The sequence below is a fragment of the Tetrao urogallus genome (genome assembly GCF_951394365.1).
Source record: "Tetrao urogallus genome assembly, chromosome: 2".
Taxonomy (NCBI): Eukaryota; Metazoa; Chordata; class Aves; order Galliformes; family Phasianidae; genus Tetrao; species Tetrao urogallus.
Window position 1 is genome coordinate 88,671,986 of NC_136814.1, and position 24,444 is coordinate 88,696,429.

General features: G+C 35.3%; 1 protein-coding gene across 1 annotated transcript in view; it reads left to right on the forward strand.

Moving 5' to 3' along the window:
* CSMD1 (CUB and Sushi multiple domains 1) overlaps positions 1–24,444 on the forward strand; it is a gene marked incomplete at both ends in the record, with an annotated part of 996,476 nt that overhangs the window by 647,522 nt on the left and 324,510 nt on the right. The window contains one exon of the mRNA XM_079550635.1: positions 11,070–11,147. Coding sequence (XP_079406761.1) covers positions 11,070–11,147 — 78 coding nt within the window. The remainder of the gene's footprint in view (positions 1–11,069; positions 11,148–24,444) is intronic.

Below are 24,444 nucleotides of genomic sequence, written 5' to 3' on the forward strand. Positions count from 1 at the left end.
AATATTTATTTGGCCTCTCTGGAAACAGCTTTGACTTTTTCCTGTGTGCTTTAGTCCCTGTACTAAAATTGCAAGATGCCCTTTATTAACTTAATATTATTGAATGCCATATGATAAAGAAAGGAAAAAAAACATTGTCTATTTCTTGTTAACGTGGCATGTGTAATCTCTAAGAGGTAACCGCTTAAAATATCTGTTCCTCTAATGTCTGTTAAAAAATTTTAATCAAATTAATTTTGTTCATTTATTGTCACATCTTTACTTCAAAGTTGCCTCTGTTCCCTCCATTTCTAGAGCTTTGAAGCTTTTTTTGATATTTGACATTGGAAATAATCTTTAGATTTATTGTTCTAAAGAAGTTTATACCAGTTTATAAAGGCAATAGGCCTTCATGAGGGAGATCAGTTTTCATGTCTGTTTAGATATAAAATATGTATTTTCCTAGAAATACAAAACGAAGTCCAAAAGTTGACTTAGAGTGACCAAAACAAACAAACAAACAAACAAATGTATTTAAAAGTGCTGCAGGCTTAGTTGCTGTATGTCACCGCTAAGCAAATGCTGACAGCTATTCATTCTTCTGCTCTTGGTCAGTATGATTTTTGTCCTCACTGAAACTCAATTCAAAATACTGCATTCATAGTTGAAAAGACATGTATCAGTTTGGTACATGTTTTTATAGATCACTGTTGCGTGTTTGGTTTTTAATTTATTTATTTATTTATTTATTTATTTATTTATTTTTAATTAGCTGCAAAATAAAATTAAATTATGTGTTCAAATGGTTTAGCTTTCAAAGTAAGCATTGCTATCCCAGATATAGTAGCCGCTCTTTGTTAAGAATCATGTTATGCTTTCTTAGTGCTTACTTCCAAAGTATGGGCTCAAAGGCTCTACTGTTTGAAGGCTATGCATCTTCTAAGACATCTTCTGTTCTGACATAAGGAAACTGATACTTCACAAATGAACTCCATGCAGAAATATGTACTTGGAAAATTTTGAAGAAACTGGAGCTGACTAATTTTTAGGACTAGCTATTAGCAATGCAAATAGAATGGTAAAATGTGGATGTAGGAATTTAAAATCAGAGCATATAGATGAGTGATGGAGATAAGCAAATTAAATTACAGGTTTCAAGGAAGTATGCATAATTAATATGCAAACACAAAAACAGTTTCATTATTTTGTATTTACTATAGTATGAAAACATGCATGCAGATTCTGCATCAGAAGAGATTATAGTCATAAGAGTGTCAGTTTTACCACACTTGCAGCTTCATTATCTATTAGCCAAGAGTCTGTTCATGTTCAGCTGGGTGATGGGTCAGTGTAAGAGATCTGTTTTTTGAGATGTTTTCAGACCACAGATATCATTTCTCAACAAAACATGAGAAGATGATGAAATTCAAACAAGGATCTTATTATGCGATTTCTTTTTTAGAGACTGTGCACTACTGTTCAGTGATAGTATATGTTCATTGTGCAGACTGTATTAATACTGTTTTCCAGAACTGTGGAGGACACCTGCAGGCACTGAATGCTTGATGTTTGCTGAACTTGTTTTATTATGATATGTTTTATACTGATAGCACAGCAGAGATAAAACAGTCTGTCAAAGCAAGTGGCCAGCCAAGTGACATACAGAAGGTTAATGGAAAACAAATGGCTGTGCTTTTTTTTAAATTTGCAGAGTCTGTTTCACCTTATACACATAGAGTGAGAAAGATCCGTGTAAAAATCTATTGTGACACCAGTTTTTCTTGGGTCTGTATCATTTGTTCGCTAGAAGTGCATGCAGAGATTTCCAGCGCAAGGAGCATGTGGAAGGTTTGGTAATGACAGGCAGCACTTTGCTGGATTGATGGAACAAGGAAACCAGCTGATCATGAGCCTACAGCTTTTACAGGTAGCCATAGAGGAGAAACATCTATGCCTGCTGTGAAGCTCTCTGGAATTGTAATACTGATTAGTAGGGGAAGATTTTGAAAGCTGTTAGTGAGAAAAACAGCAGGATAGCCTATTAGATAAAAACTAGGTTTGGATTATTCCAGTGAGTCAGTTTAAATGAGAGATCCATTGGAAAAACAATATGCATGGGGAAAGTCGGGAAGTAGATAGCTGAGGAGCAAAGCTTGCAAGGATCCTCCTTGTTTTTATTGAAGAACTTATTATAGAATTACTTACATAAACTTACAAGTACTTATGTGAAAAATTGTTCTGTTTTCAAGGTGATTGCTGAAGAGTATTTCATATTCTTTGAGGAGGCATGTGGAAGTGTAATGGATGTAACAGAGCACCAAATCCAGTTTTCCCAAAAAACCAAATGCTGCACGTAAAAAATGTATTGGCAAAAAAAAAAAAAAAAAAAAAAAAAAGGCAGTGAAAAGTGTGCAATTCAGTTGTAGAATCATTGAACGGTTTGTGTGGGAAGGGATCTTTAACATCATCTAACAACTACAACATAACACTGCCTCCCTGCTATAAGCAGGGATACCTCTCACTAGACCAGGTTTCTCAAAGCCTCATCTACCCCAGCCTTGAGAGCCTCCAGGGTGGGAGCATCCACAACCCCTCTGGGCAATGTGTTCCAGTGTCTCACTATCCTCACAGTAAATAATTTCTTGTGAATATATAGTCTAAATCTCCCCTCTTCCAGTTTAATGCCATTTCCCCTTATCCTGTTGATACACACGTTATAAGAAGTCCCTACCCAGCTTTACTGTATGCCCCCTTCAGATACTGGGATGCTGCTAGAAGGTCCCCCTGGAGCCTTCTCTTTTCCAGCTCTCTCAGCCTGTTCTTGTAGTGGAGGTACTTCAGCTCTCTGATCATCTTCATGACCTTCCTTTCAACCTGCTCCTACAGCTTAATGTCCTTGTTTTGAGGGCCTCAGAACTGGACGCAGTACTCCAGGTGGGGTCTCATGAGAGCAGAGTAGAGGGATAGAATCGCCTCCCTTGATCTGCTGGTCACTCTTCTCTTGGTGCAGCCCAGGATATGGTTGGTCTTCTGGGCTGCAAGTGCACATTAATGGTTCATGTTGAGTCTTTCATCAACCAGCACCTCCAAATCCTACTCCTCAGGGCTGCTCTCTTTTGCCCACCCTGCATTTGTGCTTGGGATTGCCCCAGCCCAGGTGCAGAACCTTGCTCTTGCAGACCAGCTACATCTATCCTTTCCTCAGAACTCTATCCCAAAACTGTGGATGGATCTTGTTGGGTCCCATGAACTTCTTTAGATTGTCTTAAACTTACAGTGGGCAGTTCTTGTCTTTGCTTTATGCTGCTTGGGTAGTACAGCAAAAGCCCTTCCAGTGAAGATTAAGGCAAAGAAGTCACTGAGTAATGACTTATAGCTAAAGTCATTTGAATGGCATTATCAGTCATTGCTGAAATAACACAAAGAAAATCTGTGACATTACTCGCTTTTGGAATGCTTCTGTTGATATATTGAATGAAGAGATATTTGACAAGAAGAAATGCTTATCTATAAAGAGAAAAAGCTTTAGCATTTTACAGCTGTGCTTGTAAAATGGTAAGGAAGAATATATGCTGTATGTTAATAAAAGAACAAAACAAACTTTGCAAAGCTTGCTCTGTCACACTGGTAAATTGACAAAGACTTGCTCTAAAGAATTGAGAATGTTGATTTGGCTTCTCATAACAAGACTCAACAGATTTTTTTCCCCTGACTTGAAGAGTTGTGTGATGCTACTGTAAGGAGAAAAGCCTGGTAAAAATACATAAAACAAACAAACAAAAAAAAAGAAAACACCACACCACAGTCTCTAAAAAATAAAGCTAAATAAATGCAGTGTGAATGGGAGGACTGACTATGGCTCTTTTTTTTTCTCCTCATTCTCATAAATACTGAATTTTCAGAAAGAACTCATGGTGTGACAGACAATAATGAAGCAGAATAAATTCTAGAGATAGTTCACAATCAATTTACATGTCACACAAGACTTTGAGTGATAAAGAAATACTTGATCTATAAGCAGACTGGAGAGAGAATACCGAAACTGCCAACAGTGTGAATTACAGATCATTTCCTCCAAGCTAAAAAATTGTAGTATCCTGTAATCACAGGTTTAGAGGAGAATCCAGAAAGAATAAGGCACTAGAACAGGGCAAACAGAGCACTTGATAAGAATCTGCAGTCCAACCTGAACTAAGATGGTGCTGTGTTTCAAAAGAAGGTGTATTCAACTTTAAGAAAATTAGAAAAATAAAGCTGAAAAGAAATCAAATTTAAAAATCTTGAAATATGCACTGTACTTAGGTAAATTTGCTAATTCTCTCTAGGAATAACCCTATGAATGTTATTTCTGTTATTTTGGAGGTCTTAAGTGTTACCTGGGGCAGGTGCTTGTAAGTCTCAATTTCTGTTTATTCATATGAGATTTCTTACTTAAAATGAATCCTACCTTCCCTGAACACAGAGAACTATTTAGATACATTCTGTATAGTGTTAGTGGGCTTGTTGATAGTAAGGAAAAGCTTACTATTTTACTACCTTACTTACTTAAGGAAAAGTGATCATTAGGAGCTGTTCACCTTTGAAGAACTGCACTTCCACTGCAGTGAAAGGTTGCCAAGACCTGAACTCAGCAGAGCAGCAGCAGAAGCAGCTTGAGTAAGTGCTAGTAGATGATATCAGAATATTTTAGGTCTGAGGGCCAACTTTTGAGGCCTTGCAGGTCATCTCATACAGGAGGAAAACCTGGCAATATAACCAAGTATTTGGGTAACTGGAGAAAAACAGTGTTTCATCAAAGATGCATTCAAAGACTATTACAAAGAATGTGCTAAGAACAAGCAGCAAACATTACATTTTTTTGGTTGCAGAATCCAACCCTACAGTACCCTACATATTCTCAGGCTATAGCTGTAGTAGATCTCAATGGAGGTAAATTGAATCAAGCACAATATTATGTTAGCTGACTGCATGCTTCTAGAATTTCATTTGACTTTGATGTGACCTGTGTACTGCACTCTATATATCTTTTTTCTCTCATGCGGTAAAATATAGTGATCAATCAGTTTCATACTCTCAAAATCATAGTAACACCCTCCACGATCTGAGAAAATGCATTTTCCTCTTCATTTTTTTTTTTTTTTTTTTTTATGCTTAAAGTGGATCACAGCTCATCAAAGCCATCTCTGGGTGAAATTATTCCTCAGTTATGCCCTGCAGATAGACATCTATGTTTTATATCATCTTCACTTCCAGTTCATTTTTTCGTATTTGTTTTCTTACAAATTTTCATCTTGCCTTTCCAAAACCTTGTGTGTCAGAGACAAGGTATCCAATTAAATAAACAAACAAACAAACAAAAAAGCAGTATAAAGGTACTACAACCTAGAACTATTAAAAAAAATAAAAAAGAGCTTAACAGTGGAAGAAGTTGGGTTTGGAAGATGACTGCTTCCTAGCTTCATATTATTTGCATAAATAATTACCAGTTAATTACTATCAGAAAAAGAAAACAGTGCTTCAAGGAAGTTGCCAAACTGAGTCGTACTGATGATATAGCCCATGGGTGCTTCCAACAGGAGTTGCTTGTCTTGAATTCATTGATTCAGCAGCAGCAGCTGTTAAACTTCAGAAGCTTCTTTTTGCATACAGATCTTGAAGAGGGTCAGGAATCACTTGGAAACTGCTCTAAATTCTGTTGGGAACACAATGGAAATGACAATATTTGCTGGGAATATTTTGTTTCAAAATATCATTTGTACTCAAAGCTCTTTCGAGTTTACATGCTTTGATGCTATTTCTTGATTTATCCAGTTTTGAGAGGAATGTTTTATTAGAGAGATGTCTTCGATTAATTGAAGTCTACTTTATTTTCTAGTTAGCTTTACCATTAAATATTTAATTATGGATATGTAGAAACTACACGTAAATATCCACTGTATTTTTTTTAATGGATTATGTATTTTATTATTTCTTTTAATTTTTACTTATAATTTTCTGTGGGTTAGCACACATTTGTACCATATAAAAACATATTAGAAACTTTTCCTTGTAGTCCCAGCAGGCAGCATTCTCTGAGAAAACTGAAATGATTTCTTACATCTCAGAGAATGTGTGCTGCCAGTTTTGTAGGGCCTCTCTCAATGTATTTTCAAATATAGCATCAGATAAGATTGAATTGCTCCATAGAATGCAAGACCATAATAAACCACAGAAATAAGTCATTCATTAATAAAAATTGTAGAAAATTAAATTTATTCCCTTGAAATTGTACTTGCATATTTTAAAGTATTTTTGTTAGGTTACAAGTTCCATTCAAAAGCACTTTCCAGAGAAAAAAAATAAATGTAAATCCATTGAATCTTCAACACTAGTCTTTGTGTGTGTTTCAGATAGGTTATCACTGTTTTCAAGTTTTGGTAGATTTGGAAAGAATTAAAAGGAAAGTGTCATTAGAGATTAAGGTATAAATTATTGATATCACTCTTGAAAATATATTAATTCTCCCAAAGTAAAAAATTCACTTGGAGTGCTTCTAGAACTGCTTACATACCCATAGCCTGATTCTCTATAACTTTGCACTTCGTATAGTTATTTGCATGTGTGAAAAATATGTAGATAAGTGTATATATATTAGAAAATGCACATGTGCAGAGCATACTTGAAAGACTGACTGCACGTGCTTTTATTTATTCATATGTAATTGTTAAAAAAAACCACACTGTTTAAAGCTATAATAAATAATCAAGCAATCACATTTAATATTCTTGAACAAATTATAGAGCAATTTGGAGTATACCTGAGATTGGAAGGGCATTTTACAAATAACCATCCTAGGAAACAAAACAGTGGGGAAAAAAAGAAAACAAACCACAACATTTAAAAGCAGTTGTTGTATGAATTGTAGGAAACCATCCTTGCTGTAATGAGCTGCTGTGTATAATATGCTTCCACAAAAGTAACAGCAGTAGAGCAATTGCTTTGTGCACTCTTGGAGAGGAATGTAAGCAGAACAAAATGAAGAATATTTTCTTGCTCACTTATAAAGATGTAGAAATCTAGAGAAATCACAGTGTTCTGAAGTGCCTTATGGCTCTAGAAAGTAAAGCTAGTACCACCAATGACTTACAATCAGTGACATTTTCAGTGTCAAGAATAACAAATTCAAGGGTCATTTATTTTGGTGTACTTAAAGTGCATTCTATCTAGAAATTCACGCTAGAAGTATATAACTTTTAAAATATTTTTATCTTTCCAGTTCTTTGAGCCACAGAAAAAGCTTAACTATACATAACTTGGAATGAGTCAGTGTTCACTCATTTCAATGGCAGAATGACAGCAAGGTCTCAAGTGTATAAAAACCCTTTTACTCAATTATTTTAACATAAATTTGTGAATATTTGCATTTCAGTTTTGTGGAAGTACTTTTCATAAACAACAAATATGTATGCAGTTCATGCTCTATGCTCTAACCATATAAATATGTACAGAAATTTCTTTCACTGGACGTAACCATTTTCTTATATCCTCAAAATGCTAAGGACTGTCCATCTAATGTCCCATAGCTAGTTTTATTTTTGTACCTCAATTATTTTCCTCCTTATTGTAGATGAAGTTTAAATTTTTCTCATTGGTTCATTCTTCCTTATAATGTGTTTCTACTATATTGTCATAATGTGTTCAGCAAGGTAATTGCGCTTAGAGTAAAATGTATTTTCTTCATGCAGGTTCAAATATATTAGAAACTAAGAGTTTCATAATAATCATATAGGTTTAAAAAGAGATTTACAACTTCTACAATTTACTTTTAACATTCACAATCCATACAAAGAATATGGGCATATATTCTTTTCATGTCTAATACAGCTATGGCATATTAGCACAAGGAATATCACGTAAAGTAAATTACAATAAGTAAAGTAAATTACTTTTTACCAAGTATTAACCAAGTATTTTACCAAGTAATTTACCAAGTAAATTACAGTAGTCTGAGAAGACTGTCTTCAGCTTCATGTTGAGTTCTGCTATCTTCTTTAAATGGGTTTACCATCTTCTAGGGAGTCTTGAATTTAAGATTCAAACAAAAAGGTGAGCTGAGTTAACTCAGTTAGTTTAACTGAATGTTTAAGAGATGACTGCAGAAAGCTATGCAAATTTATAAAAAGTAATCATTTGAGGGCTTCATGTTTGACATTAACTTAAACCTGTTCCTCTTTTTGTGCTAATAAGTAGCAAATTATATTCAAAATCAGGAAAACCTTTTTAAACAAAAAGCAATCAGGAAGTGGAAAAGAAATATTTCAGAAATGGTACTGAAATTGGATTTAAATAGTTCCAAAAAATGCAATTGAGAGTGTTGCTTCAATGTTATGGAAGATTGAGCTTCCCTCAAATCTCAATTTCTCTTTTCAGTGATTGATGAGTGTATATTTTACATATTATATTACCTTAATTCTATTTAAAAATATACTATTCAAAGTCCACGTGCAAAAACAAACACGAGAAGTATGGTATTTATGTCTCGAGCTATCTCATTTAACCTTCTGGATTCCTGCATCTGACAGATACATTTGTCTGTTTAAGTCCTCCAGATATAAAAGCTTGTCATCTAATATTACTGTCTACAATAGAGGGATCTAGCTTGAATAAGTGGTATATGTTTCTGTTACATTTCATGGAGATGAAAAGGCATCTTCAGGGGATGATTCATTGTGCCTGTCTTATAAGGAGATGAATTGCCCCCTTGAGGTAGCTATTTCTTTTCATAAAGCATACATTTTAGATCACTGATCTTAAGTATTGTAAATCCCTTATCTAATGTTCTTTCAGAAATATAGAATGCCTTTTTATTGATATGAAAAATCTCCAGGAGTGGAAAGTGCAGAACTTGTTTTAATGCTCAACTGTCCTAATAGTGAAAAAGTTTTCTTAAGTCACAACTCCTCTTGTTTTAATTTAGCCATCTGTCCGCTGTATTTCAAACTAAAGCCAATGGATATCATTTATCCCCATTCCTGGGAAGCATATTTCAAGTATGTTTAAATAATGCCATCCAGACAGAACTTCCATATGAAACAGAATGAGTGTTGGCCCTTTCATCCTGAAGTAGGGTCACAGAACAAAGAGAAAGTGGAGAATAGGGTGCTTTTTCTATGTCTGCTGTCTAATGAGTCAGTGGTTTTACTAGTCATACATGGACTTAAGCAATTTGGATTTTTAATTCTCAAAGAATAGCTCTCGTGTTTTACATGAGACAGATAGTAATATAATGTGACCATAACTCCAGACAAGTTCCCAGCTATTATGTTGAAACAGTTAAACATGGAAAAAATTAAACAGTCTGGTTTTGCAACCTAAGAGAACAGAACATAAAGCAGGTCCTGAGGGAAATTTTAGCATCTAAATTCTAGAAAATAATCCTAGTAAATTCTAGAAAGAAAACCATACACTTCCAGAAGCTCTTGGGCGTATCAGCTTTACTGTGTGTATAAATATCTCAGTATAATGTGTCTTAAAAAAAAAAGAGCGTGCTTCTATCAAATCCATTTTATCACATGTTGCTACAGTTGTCTTTCTATCATTTTTCATAATTTCAACATCTGTTTTTCAGAATTAGACTTGGAAATTTCTGCATTGTGTAACATTTTGTGATGTACATAGCACAGAAAATACGTTCTGCATTGTTTGCTCAGTTTCAGGGCTTAAGAAAAGCCTACTGAACTCTGAGGTTGCACAAGCTGCCAAACAACAGTACAGAAAAACAAAACAAAATAAAAAAAAAAGCAGCACACAAAACCCCACAAAATAATCACACTTCTGATGTGATATATGAAGACTTCTTCTGTTATATAACGTTCCAGAAATATTTGCATACAGATTAATACATGCTGTAGCAAATATAAATTTTGTCCCCTACATAGATAAAAAAGTATAACATAATTTGTTGTATTAATTTTTATAGTTATTTTGTATCTGTATGGTACAAAGTACAAATCCCATTTTTAAAATGTTTCAGTTTATTTTTGTTTATATTTGTATCTAGGATAAATGTGTGAATTCTAAGATCATAAACTACTGCCAATTCTAGAAGTTATCTAATATGAATTGGGAAAGGACTACTTGTTATTTTTTTTGTAACTGACAGGCATGCATTGTGATGTTACCTTTAGAGGCTTATACACACTGAAAGTCAGTCACTATCTACTTTGCTTTGAATTTTCCAGGACTGGTGCATATTTCTTTTCTATGTATCTGATTTTATTTTCAATTGCCTCAGAACTAATGATTTTCTTGTGAATGTGCTCTCTTCCCTAGCATATAAATTCAGATTCAGTCTCACACTTTTCCTTGGCATGTAGCTGCACAAATTTCATCTCTTCCTCCTCCTCCTCTGCTTCTGATCCTTCCTATCATGTCCTACCATCCTATTAGGGATAACTGGGGAGTTTATCATCCATTCAGCTATCTAAATAGAGAAAACAATTAAAAACTGTAATGCATCTGTCCTTTCTCTCAAAACTTGACTCCTTGAGAGCTCTTTTTCTAATTCATTTTAAATTTTCCTGTAGATTCAGAAGTGTTTAGTTGAGCCAAACTGTAAATACTGTAATTGTGTAACTTCAACCATTTCAGGAGACAGAATTAAAAATACATTTACTGCTGAAGAATAAAACAGATGAAAATAATTACGTGACTTTCTTAATGATAGCTAGTGGTCTTTGGATATCTGCATATAATGTACTGTACATTCCAAATACATTTTAAAAATGTTAAAGATTTGCCATGTGCAGTGGCAAACATTGCTATTTCATAAATGTAAGTAGGACAGATTTTTCTTCTCTTTGATCCTAAGGGCACTCGAATGCAAAATATTGTAAAACCTGATAATGTCTCTTAAAAACAAAATATTGCAAAATACAATTAATATTTATATTTTTGTAAAAGTGCATTTGGATTATCAAAGAAAGTACAGTTATTTCAATCTGTTTTATGGATTGCATTTTTGTTATTGTAATATCTGATTTGACTGTCGCATTTCCTTTCTACAAGATTTAATAATATATTATTTTATTTCTCTTTGTTTGTTTTGTCAGTGAAAAAAGCAATTGAACTGAAATCAAGAGGAGTCAAGATGTTGCCCAGCAAAGACAGTAATCACAAAAATTCTGTCTGTAAGTTGTTTCTACCATTATCTTTAGTCTGAACATATATTTTTGGAGCTCTAATGAATACACAGAAAGAGAAATGTTGAGAAGCTGTAGTCATAAAATGGTTGTTTAGTTATCAAATGTCATTGAATTTATTGAATCTGCTGATAATACAAAGGATGTAGAATGCAGAATATCACATTGTAATGCCAGAAAAAAAATAAAAAGAATATGTAAAAAAGAAATCCTTTTTATGTTTTGGAATATTTAGAATTTAGAGATTCAGAAGACAGATTAGCTGTTCAGGAAGAACAGTGCCATACTGACTCTGTTAGATCAGTACAGTGAGGCCATGAAATCACCATAGCATTTTATAGATTGAGGATTGCACAAAACTTTCTTCTCCTCAGTTAGTGTCACAGATCTAATTCTTCCCCTTCCTTATCACATTGTATGCCCTAGTGACTGCCTCCTGATAGTCCTGTGATGCAGCACAGCAGTGTTTAAGAACTGCTGCAATTCTTAGCTTCTCAAGGGGATGGAAATCACAGCATCACCTTCCCTTCACTGTATGCTTAGTGCACTCTGGAATGACATCTATTTAGTACATTTCTGAACCACTTTCCCCATATGTAGTGTGAGGATAAAAACAAGAAGTTATCAATAAGATAGTGAGGCTATTTTTGTATATATGTTGTATTTTCCCTGAATGACTGACATTCTGACAAGAGTCTTGAGAGCTATTTCTCCATTAATCAGGACAGTCTTGAAACAAGAAAGAAAAAAAAAAGATATATTTATTATATTTTGGAAAGCAGAGAGTCCCTTTGCCTAAAAAAAGCCAGAGGGTAAGCACCCAAAACTAATTAATAAGTGCTTGTATAATGACTAAAACATATTTGAATAAGTTGATTCTTTTTGTAATAACATTGAGCTCAATGGAGTGAAACTCAGGCAATATTTGCTTCATTGCATGCTGCAATGAGATTCTGCAAGTACAGAGAGAATGAGTGTCTTGAAGGGTAATGTCTAGGGGATACAATTTGGTCTCTGTGTTTCTGAAGTGCACTATTTAATGCATAATGAGTGTATTGGTATGCTCAAGGGAACAAAAGAGGCATGATATTTTTCTGCTTTAAATATTGCACATCGATGGTGTGGCATTCCAAAGGAACTTTCTGTGCAAGGTGTAGCAGAAAAAGTTATTATTTCTCTTTGGTGTTTGTATCTGAGTGATGATTTCATTATTTATAAGTTATTTTCAGGAGCTGTATGATCTCTGCTTACACTCACAATACATGCTGTCAGACACTGTTTAATTATTGGAAATGGAAGTAAGGCTGTGGAAAAAATGTTATAAGGCAGTTTGCTGTTGACTTCAACTATAATGTCCTTTGTTTTTATTTCTTTGTGTTTTGATTTCTGAAGCTTTATATCATGTCTGACTTTTCTACATGAGTGTCAGTTTATTATTAGTTTCATGTACATAAAACAAACAAAAATGATTAAATTAAAATACAAATAGTTGGATTCAGATATATTTTTTGTGCTCCACATGATTCAAGCCCTTAGTTTTTAACTATTTTTCTTATTAAAAATCATGTAGAATTAGGAATTCAACTATGAATTCCTATTTAACAATGGATATTTCCATTTGATTCTAATGAACAGATTTCTAGAAAAGTAAATTAAAGACTACCTGTCTCCCCGTTTTAATATTTTAATCTTTTTAACATTCTCTGGATAGATGTAAGCAGAAAGCATCTAACACCTTTCCATTCCAAACTTGCCCAGATTCCTGAATGCTTTATTTCAGCATTACATTATGTATCATTCCCTAGGAAAAGAAAATGGATTTTGCTTTGCTTTTTTTTTTTTTTTTTTTTTTTTTTTCCTTCATTACACCGTAAGGAAACATATCAAGAAGTGAGGCAGGTGTATTTGAATAATGATTAATTTATGCAAAGAAATTGGAAAGATATTTGAAGTAAAATGTTGTCCCAGTTCACCCAAATGAACGGGCCCACGGGGGGCTTAAGTACACTAGACAAATTTCTGGAACAGTTAACTGCAAGAAAGTAAATGCAGTAAAAAGTAAATGGGCAGCTTTGATAGATTCTTTCTCACAGTTGTTTCTCATTAGTACTTAGGCTGTCACAAACACTGACCAAATCCAATTCCTTTAGTCATCTAAACTGGTCTCTCAAGAGGAGCAATAAGAGAGTTCTAGTTTACAAATCTGTGTAGAGGAAGCAAATTATTTTCCGTCTGGTTTACCATTGATCTGTTTAGTTGTAGTCTTAGCCTACTCACTTTCGTTTCCTTACTTATCATTCTTATGTATATGGATAATATTCTCTAAGGAAATACTTGATCCATCTTGTCACTCATTTGTATTCTCAAACAGAATAACCCCACAGGCTATCTCCTTAATGATTGCAAACTTTTCCTAAAACTACTCTGACTATAGCTGGCATTGTAACTGACTGGATGAAAAATATAAATCTGATGTTAGCTCTTGTGTCAATATGTTTTCATGGCAATATTTCTGTCCAGCAACTCTGTCAGAGGTTATTTATTACCTCTAGACATCTGAGCACTAGCACTACAATAGAAGGATTGTACAGGGGGCATCCTCTGCATGCAGAAAGAAAAGTCTTCATAAAGTAGGGGATTGAGTGTACTCTCAGTAAGTTTGCAGATGACATCAAATTGGGAGGAGTGTCAGTCTGCCTGAGGATAGGGAGGCCCTTCAGAGGGACCTGGATAAGGTGGATCATTGGGCTGAGGTGAATGGGATGAGGTTCAACAAGGCAAACGTCGGGTCCTACACTTTGGCCACAATAACCCCATGCAGTACTATAGGCTTGGGGATGAGTGGCTGGATGACTGTAAAGAGGAAAGGGACTCCTTCTTAAGGGTAAAGCCTGGACGCACCTCAAGATGGAAATGTTAAAGATGCAAGAACAGGCTGTCCCCGAGTGCTGTAAGGAGAGTCGTAGGGGTAGGTAACCGGTGTGGATGAGCCACGAACTACTGTTTAGACTCAGGGAGAAAAAGAGAGTCTATGTCCTCTGGAAGAAGGGACAGGCTACCTGGGGAGATTACAAGGAAGTAGCTAAGATATGCAGGGAGGAAGTTACTAAGGCAAAAGCCCAACTTGAATTCAGATTGGCCACTGCAGTAAAAGACAATAAAAAATCCTTTTATAAATATATCAACAGCAAAAGAAGAACCAAGGATAATTCTCATCCTATACTTGATGCAGCAGGGAATGTGGCCACTGAGGACAAGGAGAAGGCTTAGGTCCTCAATGCCTTCTTTACATCTGTTTTCAGTAGCCAGACCAGTTATCCTCTGGGCATTCTATGCCCTGATCAGGAAGTCTGGGATGCAACTCAGAATATACCCCCAGCGATTCAGGTGCAGTCAGAGAGCTCCTCCTCCATCTGGACTGTCACAAGTCCATGGGACTGGATGGGCTATACCCTTGGGTGCTCAGGGAGCTATCAGGGGTGATTGCCAAGCTGCTCTCGTCCATCTATCAGCACTCCTGGTTAACTGGAGAGGTTCCAGAGGATTGGAGGCTTGCTGATGTGACTGCCATCTTCAAGAAGGACCGTAAGAAGGATCCTCGGAACTATAGGCCTGTTAGCCTGACCTCGGTACTGGGGAAAGTAATGGAGCAAATCATCTTGAGTGAGATCGCACGGCATGTGCATGGTGCCCAGGGGATCAGGCCCAGCCAGCACAGGTTCATGAAAGGTAGGTTGTGCTTGACCAACCTCATCTCCTTCTATGACTGGGTGACCAGGCTGGTAGATGAGGGAGGGGCTGTTGATGTAGTCTACCATGACTTCAGCAAAGTCTTTGACATAGTCTTTCACAGGCTTCTTCTGGGGAAACTGACTGCCCATGGCCTGGACAGGTCTACACTCCTTTGGGTAAGAAACTGGCTAGAGGGCTGTGCCCAATGGGTAGTGGTAAGTGGAGTTAAGTCCAGCTGGTGACCCGTTTCAAGTGGTGTCCCCCAGGGGTTGGTACTGGGGCCTATCTTGTTTAGTATCTTTATTGATGACCTAGATGAGGGGATTGAGTGTACCCTCAGTGTTTGCAGATGACACCAAGTTGGAAGATGATGTTGATCTGCCTGAGGGTAGGGAGGCCTTTCAAAGGGATCTCGATAAGCTGGATCGCTGGGCTGAGGTGAATGGGATGAGGTTCAACAAGGCCAAGTGTTGAGTCCTGCACTTTGGCCACAACAACCCCATGCAGCGTTATAGGCTTGGGGATGAGTGGCTGGATGACTGTGAAGAGGAAAGGGACCTGGAGGTGTTGGTTGATGCTTGGCTGAACATGAGCCAACAGTGTGCCCAAGTGGCCAAGAGGGCCAACAACATCCTGGCCCGCATTAGAAATAGTGTGGCCAGCAGGAGCAGGGAGATGATCGTCCCCCTGTACTCAGCACTGGTGAGAACACGCCTCGAGTACTGTGTTCAGTTTTGGGCCCTTTGCTACAGGAAAGACATCAAGGCCCTGGAACGTGTACAGAGAGAAGCAACAAAACTGATGAAGGGAGCACAAGTCTTAGGAGGAGTGGCTGAGGGAGCTGGGATTGTTTAGTCTGGAGAAGCGGATGCTCAGGGGAGACCTCATTTCATTCTACTTCTTGAAGAGAGGTTGTGATGAGGAGGGGTTTGGCCTCTTCTCTCAGGCAACAAACAGGACCCTAAGTAACCTGAGGCCACAAGTTGTACCAGAGGAGGTTAGGTTAGATGTAAGGAAAAACTTTTTCTGTCAGAGAGTGGTCAGACACTGGGATAGCCTGCCCAGGAAGGTGGTGGAGTTGCTGACCCTGCAATGTTCAAGAGGCATCTGGATGAGGAGCTACAAGATATGGTTAAGTAGCTTGTGATAGCAGTGGTGATAGGAGGATGGTTGGAGTAAGTGATCTTGTAGGTCCTTTCTATTCTATGATTTTAAGTAGGTCTTGAGGACAAACCATAGGTAGCCACAGTCTTTAGAAAAGGTTTATTTTCTAGGCAATCCTGAAGTTTATCTTTCTGCAGTTTCTGTTGATCATTCCATGTACAAAGAAGCAAGTACAGGTTTTTCTTTCTTCAAGACACCAGCTTACAGAATATTTAGACCTTGGGGCTGTAACTGCTGACTTGCAGCCCCGTACCTTTGTGACTCTTTGGCCCTGTCCAGCCTGTAGCAGCTCAGGAACAGTGCTCAGGAGAGGTTTGGACAAAAGGCCCAGTAGCCCCTGATGTAACAAAAAGTGCCCGGGATAGCTGATTTCCTGAGTTAGCTTTGTCAAAATGCAAGGTAGACTGTTGCATTGCCTCCTACAGTAGACACTGGCTCAAGCTGTAGAGCACAGTACATTGCAGGGAATGTTCACAGTTTGGAAAGCAATGAAGGTTAACAAATGAAATCTGAGTGATTATTTAAAAATATTTTTCATGTTGTGCCATGTTAATGGTTCATATTGAATATTATTTGAAAATATTTCAGAATAGCAGAAAAGTACACTTAAAACATTTTTAAAAGCATGTGTTTGAATGAATAAGGTTAATACATCCTCTAAAAACTTAGCTGCAGCTTATCCAAACAATTATCCCAAAGATTTATAAAGGGTTATTTTAAGTTAGTAATATTGGCCATATAGACCTAAAACTTGAGTGAATTCACAGACTGTGTGTTGATTAGTTGCAGCACATTAAGATGAATTAATGGCACATGTTTTTGATGTTATAGTGATTAATATGAAAAGAGGATTACATTGCTAATTCTGTGTGAGAAAGAAGGAATGACTGATAGAAACAAAGTGAAGATTAGTTTTGCTCTTCAGTCAATACAAGAAAATGTTGTTAAGAAGGACAGCATTGGACTAAATAATTGCACTTAAATAAAATTTTCCCACCTGGGTTGTTCTCATTCCTTAGTAAGGAGCAATCTATTTAAGATCTTTTACACTTCAAAAATATCAATATGTAGAAATAAATCAAAAACAAATGTGACAAGATGACTTCTGAAGGGATCCTTGAGTTACGTTTATAAAAGGTAAAACTATTACTAATGACCAGAAGAGTGTTTGGGTAACAGACTTCTTAGAGAAGGAATCACAGCTGTGAGCTTGTTGGAGTACTGAAAGCATCTGGACAGCGCTCTCAGTCATATGGTCTGATTTTTGGGTGTTCCTGTGTAGTCAGGAGTTGGACTTTTTGATTCTTGTGGGTCCATTTCAACTGGGGATTTTTTATGATTCTATGATTCTGTGACTACTTTTCTATAATGAATTTTAAAGTTGATCTTGATATCAATATAATTTTATTATTTTTCTGTTTAATATTTAAATTAGCTTATTCATTATTTCTCCAAATTGTATTATTTTGCAGGTTAATTTTAGTATCTTTTTCTTCCAAAGTATTTCAGAAAGAATGAAAAACTGTTTAACAATTCTGTGTTATTATTTTTAAAATACACCTGTAATGAAAAAAATCCCTCCAAAAATTCTAAATTCTTTTTCTTTCTACTTTTATTGCATTGAATCTAAAAAGGTAACTCATTTCTTAAGGATGCTGAATTTTTCCCAGCAATCATATTTTTCAAGTTGTAGTCAAGAAATACTTTTAAGTGTTCATTGACAGTTTTTAGTCTCCAATTTATAAAAAAACAAACATTTTTTGAAGAAACCCAACCCCACAAACCCCCCCAAAAAAGCAAGCTCACTTTCTAAAGCTATACTGCAATTTTATCAAAGTTTAGTCTTAGTAGAATCTTTTATACTCAAGTACTGTTAAAAGAGAGAGGAACTTTTGGCTAAATGTCCTAAGGACTCTTCTGTTTAGAGCAAATGTGAGTCAAGAAAAAGTTCAGCTTTCCATAGAGACAGAAAATTAGTGAATGTAGATGTTGTACCTGATTGAAAAGAAAAAGATAGATAAATTTTTGCCAGTTTTTAAGCTCTGCATTCCTGTTTTTAATATGAAATTTTATGCTGATAATAATTAGCTACAACCAGAAAACTATTTTTCTAAATTCTTACAGGAATAAATAACTGTTCTGGGCAAGTGGTTTTCAGCTTAGCACCCTAGTATAAGTTTACTATATTTGGAAAGATTGAACTATATTGACTAAAGGGACATAGACAGACTTTCAGGATATCGCTTTGGTGAAGTTTTGCAGAGAGCAGGAACAGTAATCAAACATATTATGTAATCCTTTATCCATATTATAAGAATTTTCACATTGGGAGATTGATCCCTGATAATAAACAAGATGCTTAATAAACTACACAAGTGGCTGTAGGTTTTCTATATCAAAATATCGAGATATCCAGTGCTTTGGATGTTGTCTGATCAAGAGTTCTCTGTATACAGTCTGTTTTTCACTGAGAATGTTTGAAATATTACATGAAACTATATTTTAAAAAAGATATAGGCAAAGATAAAATAGAGAAATTTTTGAAGTTAAAAAAAAAAATAAATCCTGATAGCATGTAGATTTTGTCAGCTGAAAATTCCTCAGGCACATACACAATCAGCCCAGAGCTAATTTTAAAGTGCTGGAGAAATAAACATTAAATAAATCTCCTTGATTGGTCACACTTTCAGCTAAAATAAGTAAGGCAATTATCAAAATTAGTAGCTTTCAGGAATGCTTTCAATTCTGGGGCACACAGTAGTGTTTGTAAGTTTTCTGAACAAGTCCTTGATGTGGAGGAGGGAGGAGTTACTCATCCAGTTCTGACACTTGGCTAATCAGTTTTTCATACTTCTGAAATATGGAACAAGAATAAGAAAAGGATAGCATATCAAGAGACTTACTTTACCTAACCATTTTGGAGGGAAGTAAACATTTCATTCTGTAGTATTATATCTATGAGCCTTTTAAAAAGAGAAATTCTGAATTGTGTATCTCTGAATTTCCTTCTCTAAATATTGTTTTCCTTTACTCCCATCCTAGTACTTTCCTTTAAAAACTTCAGTTTTCTAGATTCTGTATAAAACACTGCAATATAACAGTAAAAACTTACACTACTCATCTGTAGCTCTTTTCTGACTGTTCCTGCACATTCACCAGTTCAGCATCTTTGTTTAGTGGCAGATACACTACTTCTGTTGTGAAGAAAGCTGAGACTTCACCAAGAAAAGGTTTTCTAAAAAATAAGCTTGAGAGTAAGATTCCTTAGAAGGAACCAAACCAGACTATTAAGTCCTATGATAAATATGTCTCTTTCCTATCAGTTTCTATAGAAATTCTGTGTGGAGTTCTTGGTGTTCTCAAAAGAAGTTGCTCCCTGCATAGGTAATATATTAGATTGAACATCCTGAAAATGTTAATATTTTTGTGTGCACAGGTGAAACTTCCTTAATACCTGCAAAGTATTCTGAACTCTTCAGATCTTTCAATCATTAAAGCCATTTTGCATACCTTTAAATCCTACAAGTTGAAAAGGAAAGCATTTTTCTCTGCAAACAAGGAAAAAAGATAGCTTATAACTTATTTATGTAATAATTACAAGGTTAGGAAACACGAATCTTAAAAATAAAGATTTTGTGGGCCTAATGTGTGCAAATATCCCATTTTATTTCCAAAGGCCTTTTTACAAGAATACTAAAATGAATATTCAGTTAAAAATAAAGAAAGAGGGAAGTAATACTTAAAACACTGGCAATTGTATACATTAGATAAAGGGAGAAATCCTGAAATCTTTAATGTTAAAAATATCTGTTATATAGGTGTACATGATTATAAATAAATAGCCCATAGTATTCCATTATGGCATTTACAATATACATATAAGAAGCACATAATGATTCTACTTCCCTTTTTACTGAATATTACAGGATAAAATTTGACTTCAACACTGCAAAGTTATTCTCTAACAGTCTTATAAAGCTTTATTAAAACAGGAAGGATAATTATATGGATATACTTCATTCTATCACTAAATAAAATAATGCAGACTTGCCCAGATATTAAAGAACTTAGACTCTTCAGAGGAGAATCCCTATGCAATGAAATTCTACAATGCTATTCTACTAGATTGTATAAATTACTTCATAAATCAGTTTAATAAATTATACTTGGTCTTTCCAAGCAAGCCTTCATCACTGCAGGAGTTTAAATATCTTTTAAAATACTCTGCAAAAAATCTTGCTGTGAAGAGAACTACTGCCTAAGTATGTTTGTGGAGAAAAGCATCACTCGTAGCTACAAGCAAAACAAGGTACTTCATCAATTATTTAATACATCATTTGCATATATAATTTGTAAAACAACCAGAAGAAAGCATCCATTAAAATATGTGAAACAAGATGTAATCTGATTGAATTATGGATGGTTAAAATGAATTGTTATCCAGCTAGGAAGCTGAAACTGCCATTAAATAATTTTCATAGAATTATAGTACATTACTGATTATATTGAGTGTTCATACCGTAGGCTAAATTGACATTGAATACTGTTATTTTCAAAGTCAAAGACTTAAGAGCCAGCAACCTGCTTTTAGCAAAGTATAATTCTGTATAAATTAATTACTCATCTGAAATTTAAATATAAAACTTAATACTTTTATATGACTTCTTTGGCTTAGCTCCTGTGCACATCTCTGTTAAAAACATAGATGTAGGCAGTAAATAAGCTGGCAAAAGGAAATCTCCATACATTCAGATAATAAAAATTAGTAAGGCATTCAGAGGTTGTATCAAATTATTAAGGCATTCAGAGGTTGTAGATGGTTGAATTCAGACTTCTGGAAAATAATAAAAAAAAAGTTAAAACATTTTTAATTAAGGAAAGAAGTATGACACTGGTCTATAATATAAATCCTTCACTGCCAAATTCTTTGGAAGAGTCAGAGAATCGCCACTTCTTGTACTTTCCACCAAGGCTAACATTGCAGTTTTTAAAGTTTAACACTAGCTGCATAGTCCATGTATATTGAATATATATTCAGATCCCTGTTTTCTAAATCCATGTTAGGGGAGAAAATCTCCTAAATCTGACAGAAGGTCTCGCACTATTCTACTTCTACAGAATTTGTTGTGAAATGATGGAAAATTATTTCCGCGGTGTTGGCATAACACCTCATTGTTAGCCTGTCACAGTGGAATATATCTATTCCTGCAAGTCCTCTGAGCAGAACTGCAAAGCGTCAGTGTCAGATATATTTGGAACTAGAGAGTTTTTTTAGGTGACAGCTAATTTATCAGCTTCAGGCCAGTTTGAGTCCACTATTCCTTCTTCACTTAGAAGAGAGGAAATAACAAAACTTATCCAATGCTTGAATAATATATTAATTTCCTAGATTACGTTAAGGGACTTGAAATATTTTTTGAAAGGCTCCAAAAAACAAAAAACAAAACAAAAAAAACCAACAACCTAGAATGGAATCAAGCCATAAGTAAACACGTTGGGTTCTATTTGGAAGAAAAGGACTATTTGTTGATTTAGGGAGAGAAAATTATTGAATATGATGTGCCCTTCCTCAGAAATGACAATGTACCAGATTGTTCAGTTCTTTAAAAAAAAAAAAAATCAAATGCAATTTTTTTTTTTTCTCCAGTTCAATATAAACAGAAAGAACCACCCAGAAAAATGCCAATTCCCTGTTTTCTGTTATATCTTCGCATACTTGAAGAAAAGATTGTATTGTGTTCTGGGTTGGATGTATGCTCTTGTCATATAATCTGAATTCCTTGGGGAAGAGGGATGAAATTATTGTGTATCGAAGTTTAATGTACATGGAGGTTATCAAAAAATATTTAATTCTAAAAAGTTTTAATCTAACAGAGAATAATTGCATCTTTGTAAGTCCATAGCGGTCTGCTAATGCATGCCTTTATTTGATTTCTGTCACCTCACTGTCACAATATTTTCTGCTTCAGGCTCCTAACATGAAAGAAATTGTATTGCATAAGCAAAAGAGATGTGTAAAAACTGTGTGCATATCTTCCCCAGTTTAATGCTTTTGAACTGAACTTCTGATACTCAACGTCTCTGCTAGAGGAGCTATAAATTCAGTGAATTATCAAATTAACACTAGCAAAAAAAGAGTACATTTTCTTAAAACTGATATTTCAAATGTCATATATTATTTTATTCAAGATGCTTTTTATTGTTACATCAGATTTTCCTTCATGTTTTTGAAGTCAAATGGGGAACGTGTTTCATATTGAGAAGTCACGTTTCTTTCATTATTTAACCAGACTTAGTTTCAGAACTCTGAAAATGCACCCGGAGTACAGAACAGCGAATAAAATAAAATCCTTTGTAATAAAACCCAAGTACTTACATTAAGCTTAAAATACAGCATGAAGCAACACCACCTGCTTGGACTTAATTGTGTTGCATCTATGAAGTAAATGCAAGTTAAAAATCACTTAAAATTAAGCACTTAATATGTATTTTGTTGCTATTGGGTTTTTTGGTTTGTTTGTTTGCTTTTGTTTGTTTGTTTTTGTTTTGTTTTGTTGTTTTTTAATCCAGTTACGTTAATCGTACTCTGGTCTAGTTGTGAGCAGATGTCTGCAAGTATAAGATGGGTGGGCTTTTTCATGACAGAGGATTTTTAGCAGAGACAAGGCTTTTATCTCATTTCCTTGTTGTCATAAAGCTAGAACTTTATGCTTTAATTTACAGTCAGGCACATGATCACAGAATCACAGAATTGCCCTGGTTGAAAGGGACCTCAAGGATCATGAATCTCCAACCCCGATAAAATCATTTTTCTGTTTTTCAATGTTTCAGTTCTTATTCTTCCATGCTTTCTTTTACGTACTGCATCAGGGTTAATTTTCTTAATGGCAGCACCTATCCTGTTATGCTTCAATTTGTGACCAAAACAGTATTGATAACAAACCAGTGTTCTAGCAGTACTTGCACAGCATCAAGAACTCTTCTTCTCTGTATTTTTCTCACTTTGCCCCTCCAAGAAGTAGTCTGGGGTCAACAAGAGCTAGGGAGGGGAAACAGGTGGGACAGCTAACCTGAATTAACTAAAGAGATATTCCATGTTCTATAACATCATATTCAGCAGTAAAAACTGATGGTAGTATTTCCATGTAACCTTTGGATACAGACTGGCTGGATACTGGTCTGCTGGTGAGAGGTAGCATATGATTCCTTTTCATCACTTGGCTTTTTTTTGCTTTTTTTTTTTTTTTTTTTTTTTTCTTTTTTCCCTTCACTTATAAACTGTTTATCTCAACCAAAAAGTTTTTACTCATTTTTGCTCTTCTAATTTTCTCCCTGTTCTGCTGGGAGGGAAGTGGAGTGAGTGAGTAGCTAGTGGATACTTAAGTTGCTGGCAGGGATCCACCTACTGAAATGTAGGTGAAATGTAGAAACATTTCAGTAACAAATTCTGTTATCAAATAGTTTCCTCTAAATCTTTTTGTTCCTCCCTGTTATCAATTTTTTCCTCGTTAAGTCATTATCCAGTCATTACTTAATCCCAGATTCTGCCCACTGAGTGCCAGTCTCCCTCTCTCTTATTCCTTCATTACTCCAATTGATTAGTATCCCTCCTGCATTTCTCTCACCAGATCTCACTTATGATTATCCACCTCTCTGTATTCTGTTTGCTATTGCTATTCTGTTCGTTTTATCCATAGGTGGTGTCTTTCTTTCCCAAACTTTTTTTTTTTTTTTTTTTTTTTTTTTTTTTTGTCTCATCAAATTTTGATCTTACTTTCAAACTTACTGACAGATGCCTTTAAATCCAGTTTGTTCCCCCCAAATTTGTATGAGGTAGTTCTCCTCTCACTTACCCAGGATGGGCCTGGTAAATGGTGAGTCAGTGGTTGTACAGGACAGAGCAGCTTTCAGCTTAGTACCCTAGTCCAGTTGTGTCCACAAGTGGAAAGTGCTGCAGGGATAGCACACTTCTGAATCTTTTGTGTTTTGTTAAATTTGACATTTATTTAGAATGTACTTGCCTAAAACCTGTTTCTGTAGATCTCCTTGAATTACTGTTTCCCAAAGACCTCCCATTTGGCCATTCTAGTAGATTTTGGAAGAGGAAAAGGCATGTCATTGATTTAAATGTCACTTTTGCTAAAAATACATGTTTGTTCTTTTAAATTATGGGGGTACTAATGCATTCCATGAAAAAAGTCATCTTCATTTTTTTTATGTGGGAAATTGGATTTTTCCCATGGCTCTATCAGAAATGAAGGACCTGAATGGAGAACAGTAATTTCTATTTAATAACATTTAACCAAGAATGAATAAATCCAATTTGTACACATGAAAAGAAAATAAACTCTAACAGCCACTGTTTGATAAAGATACATACAAAAGAAGG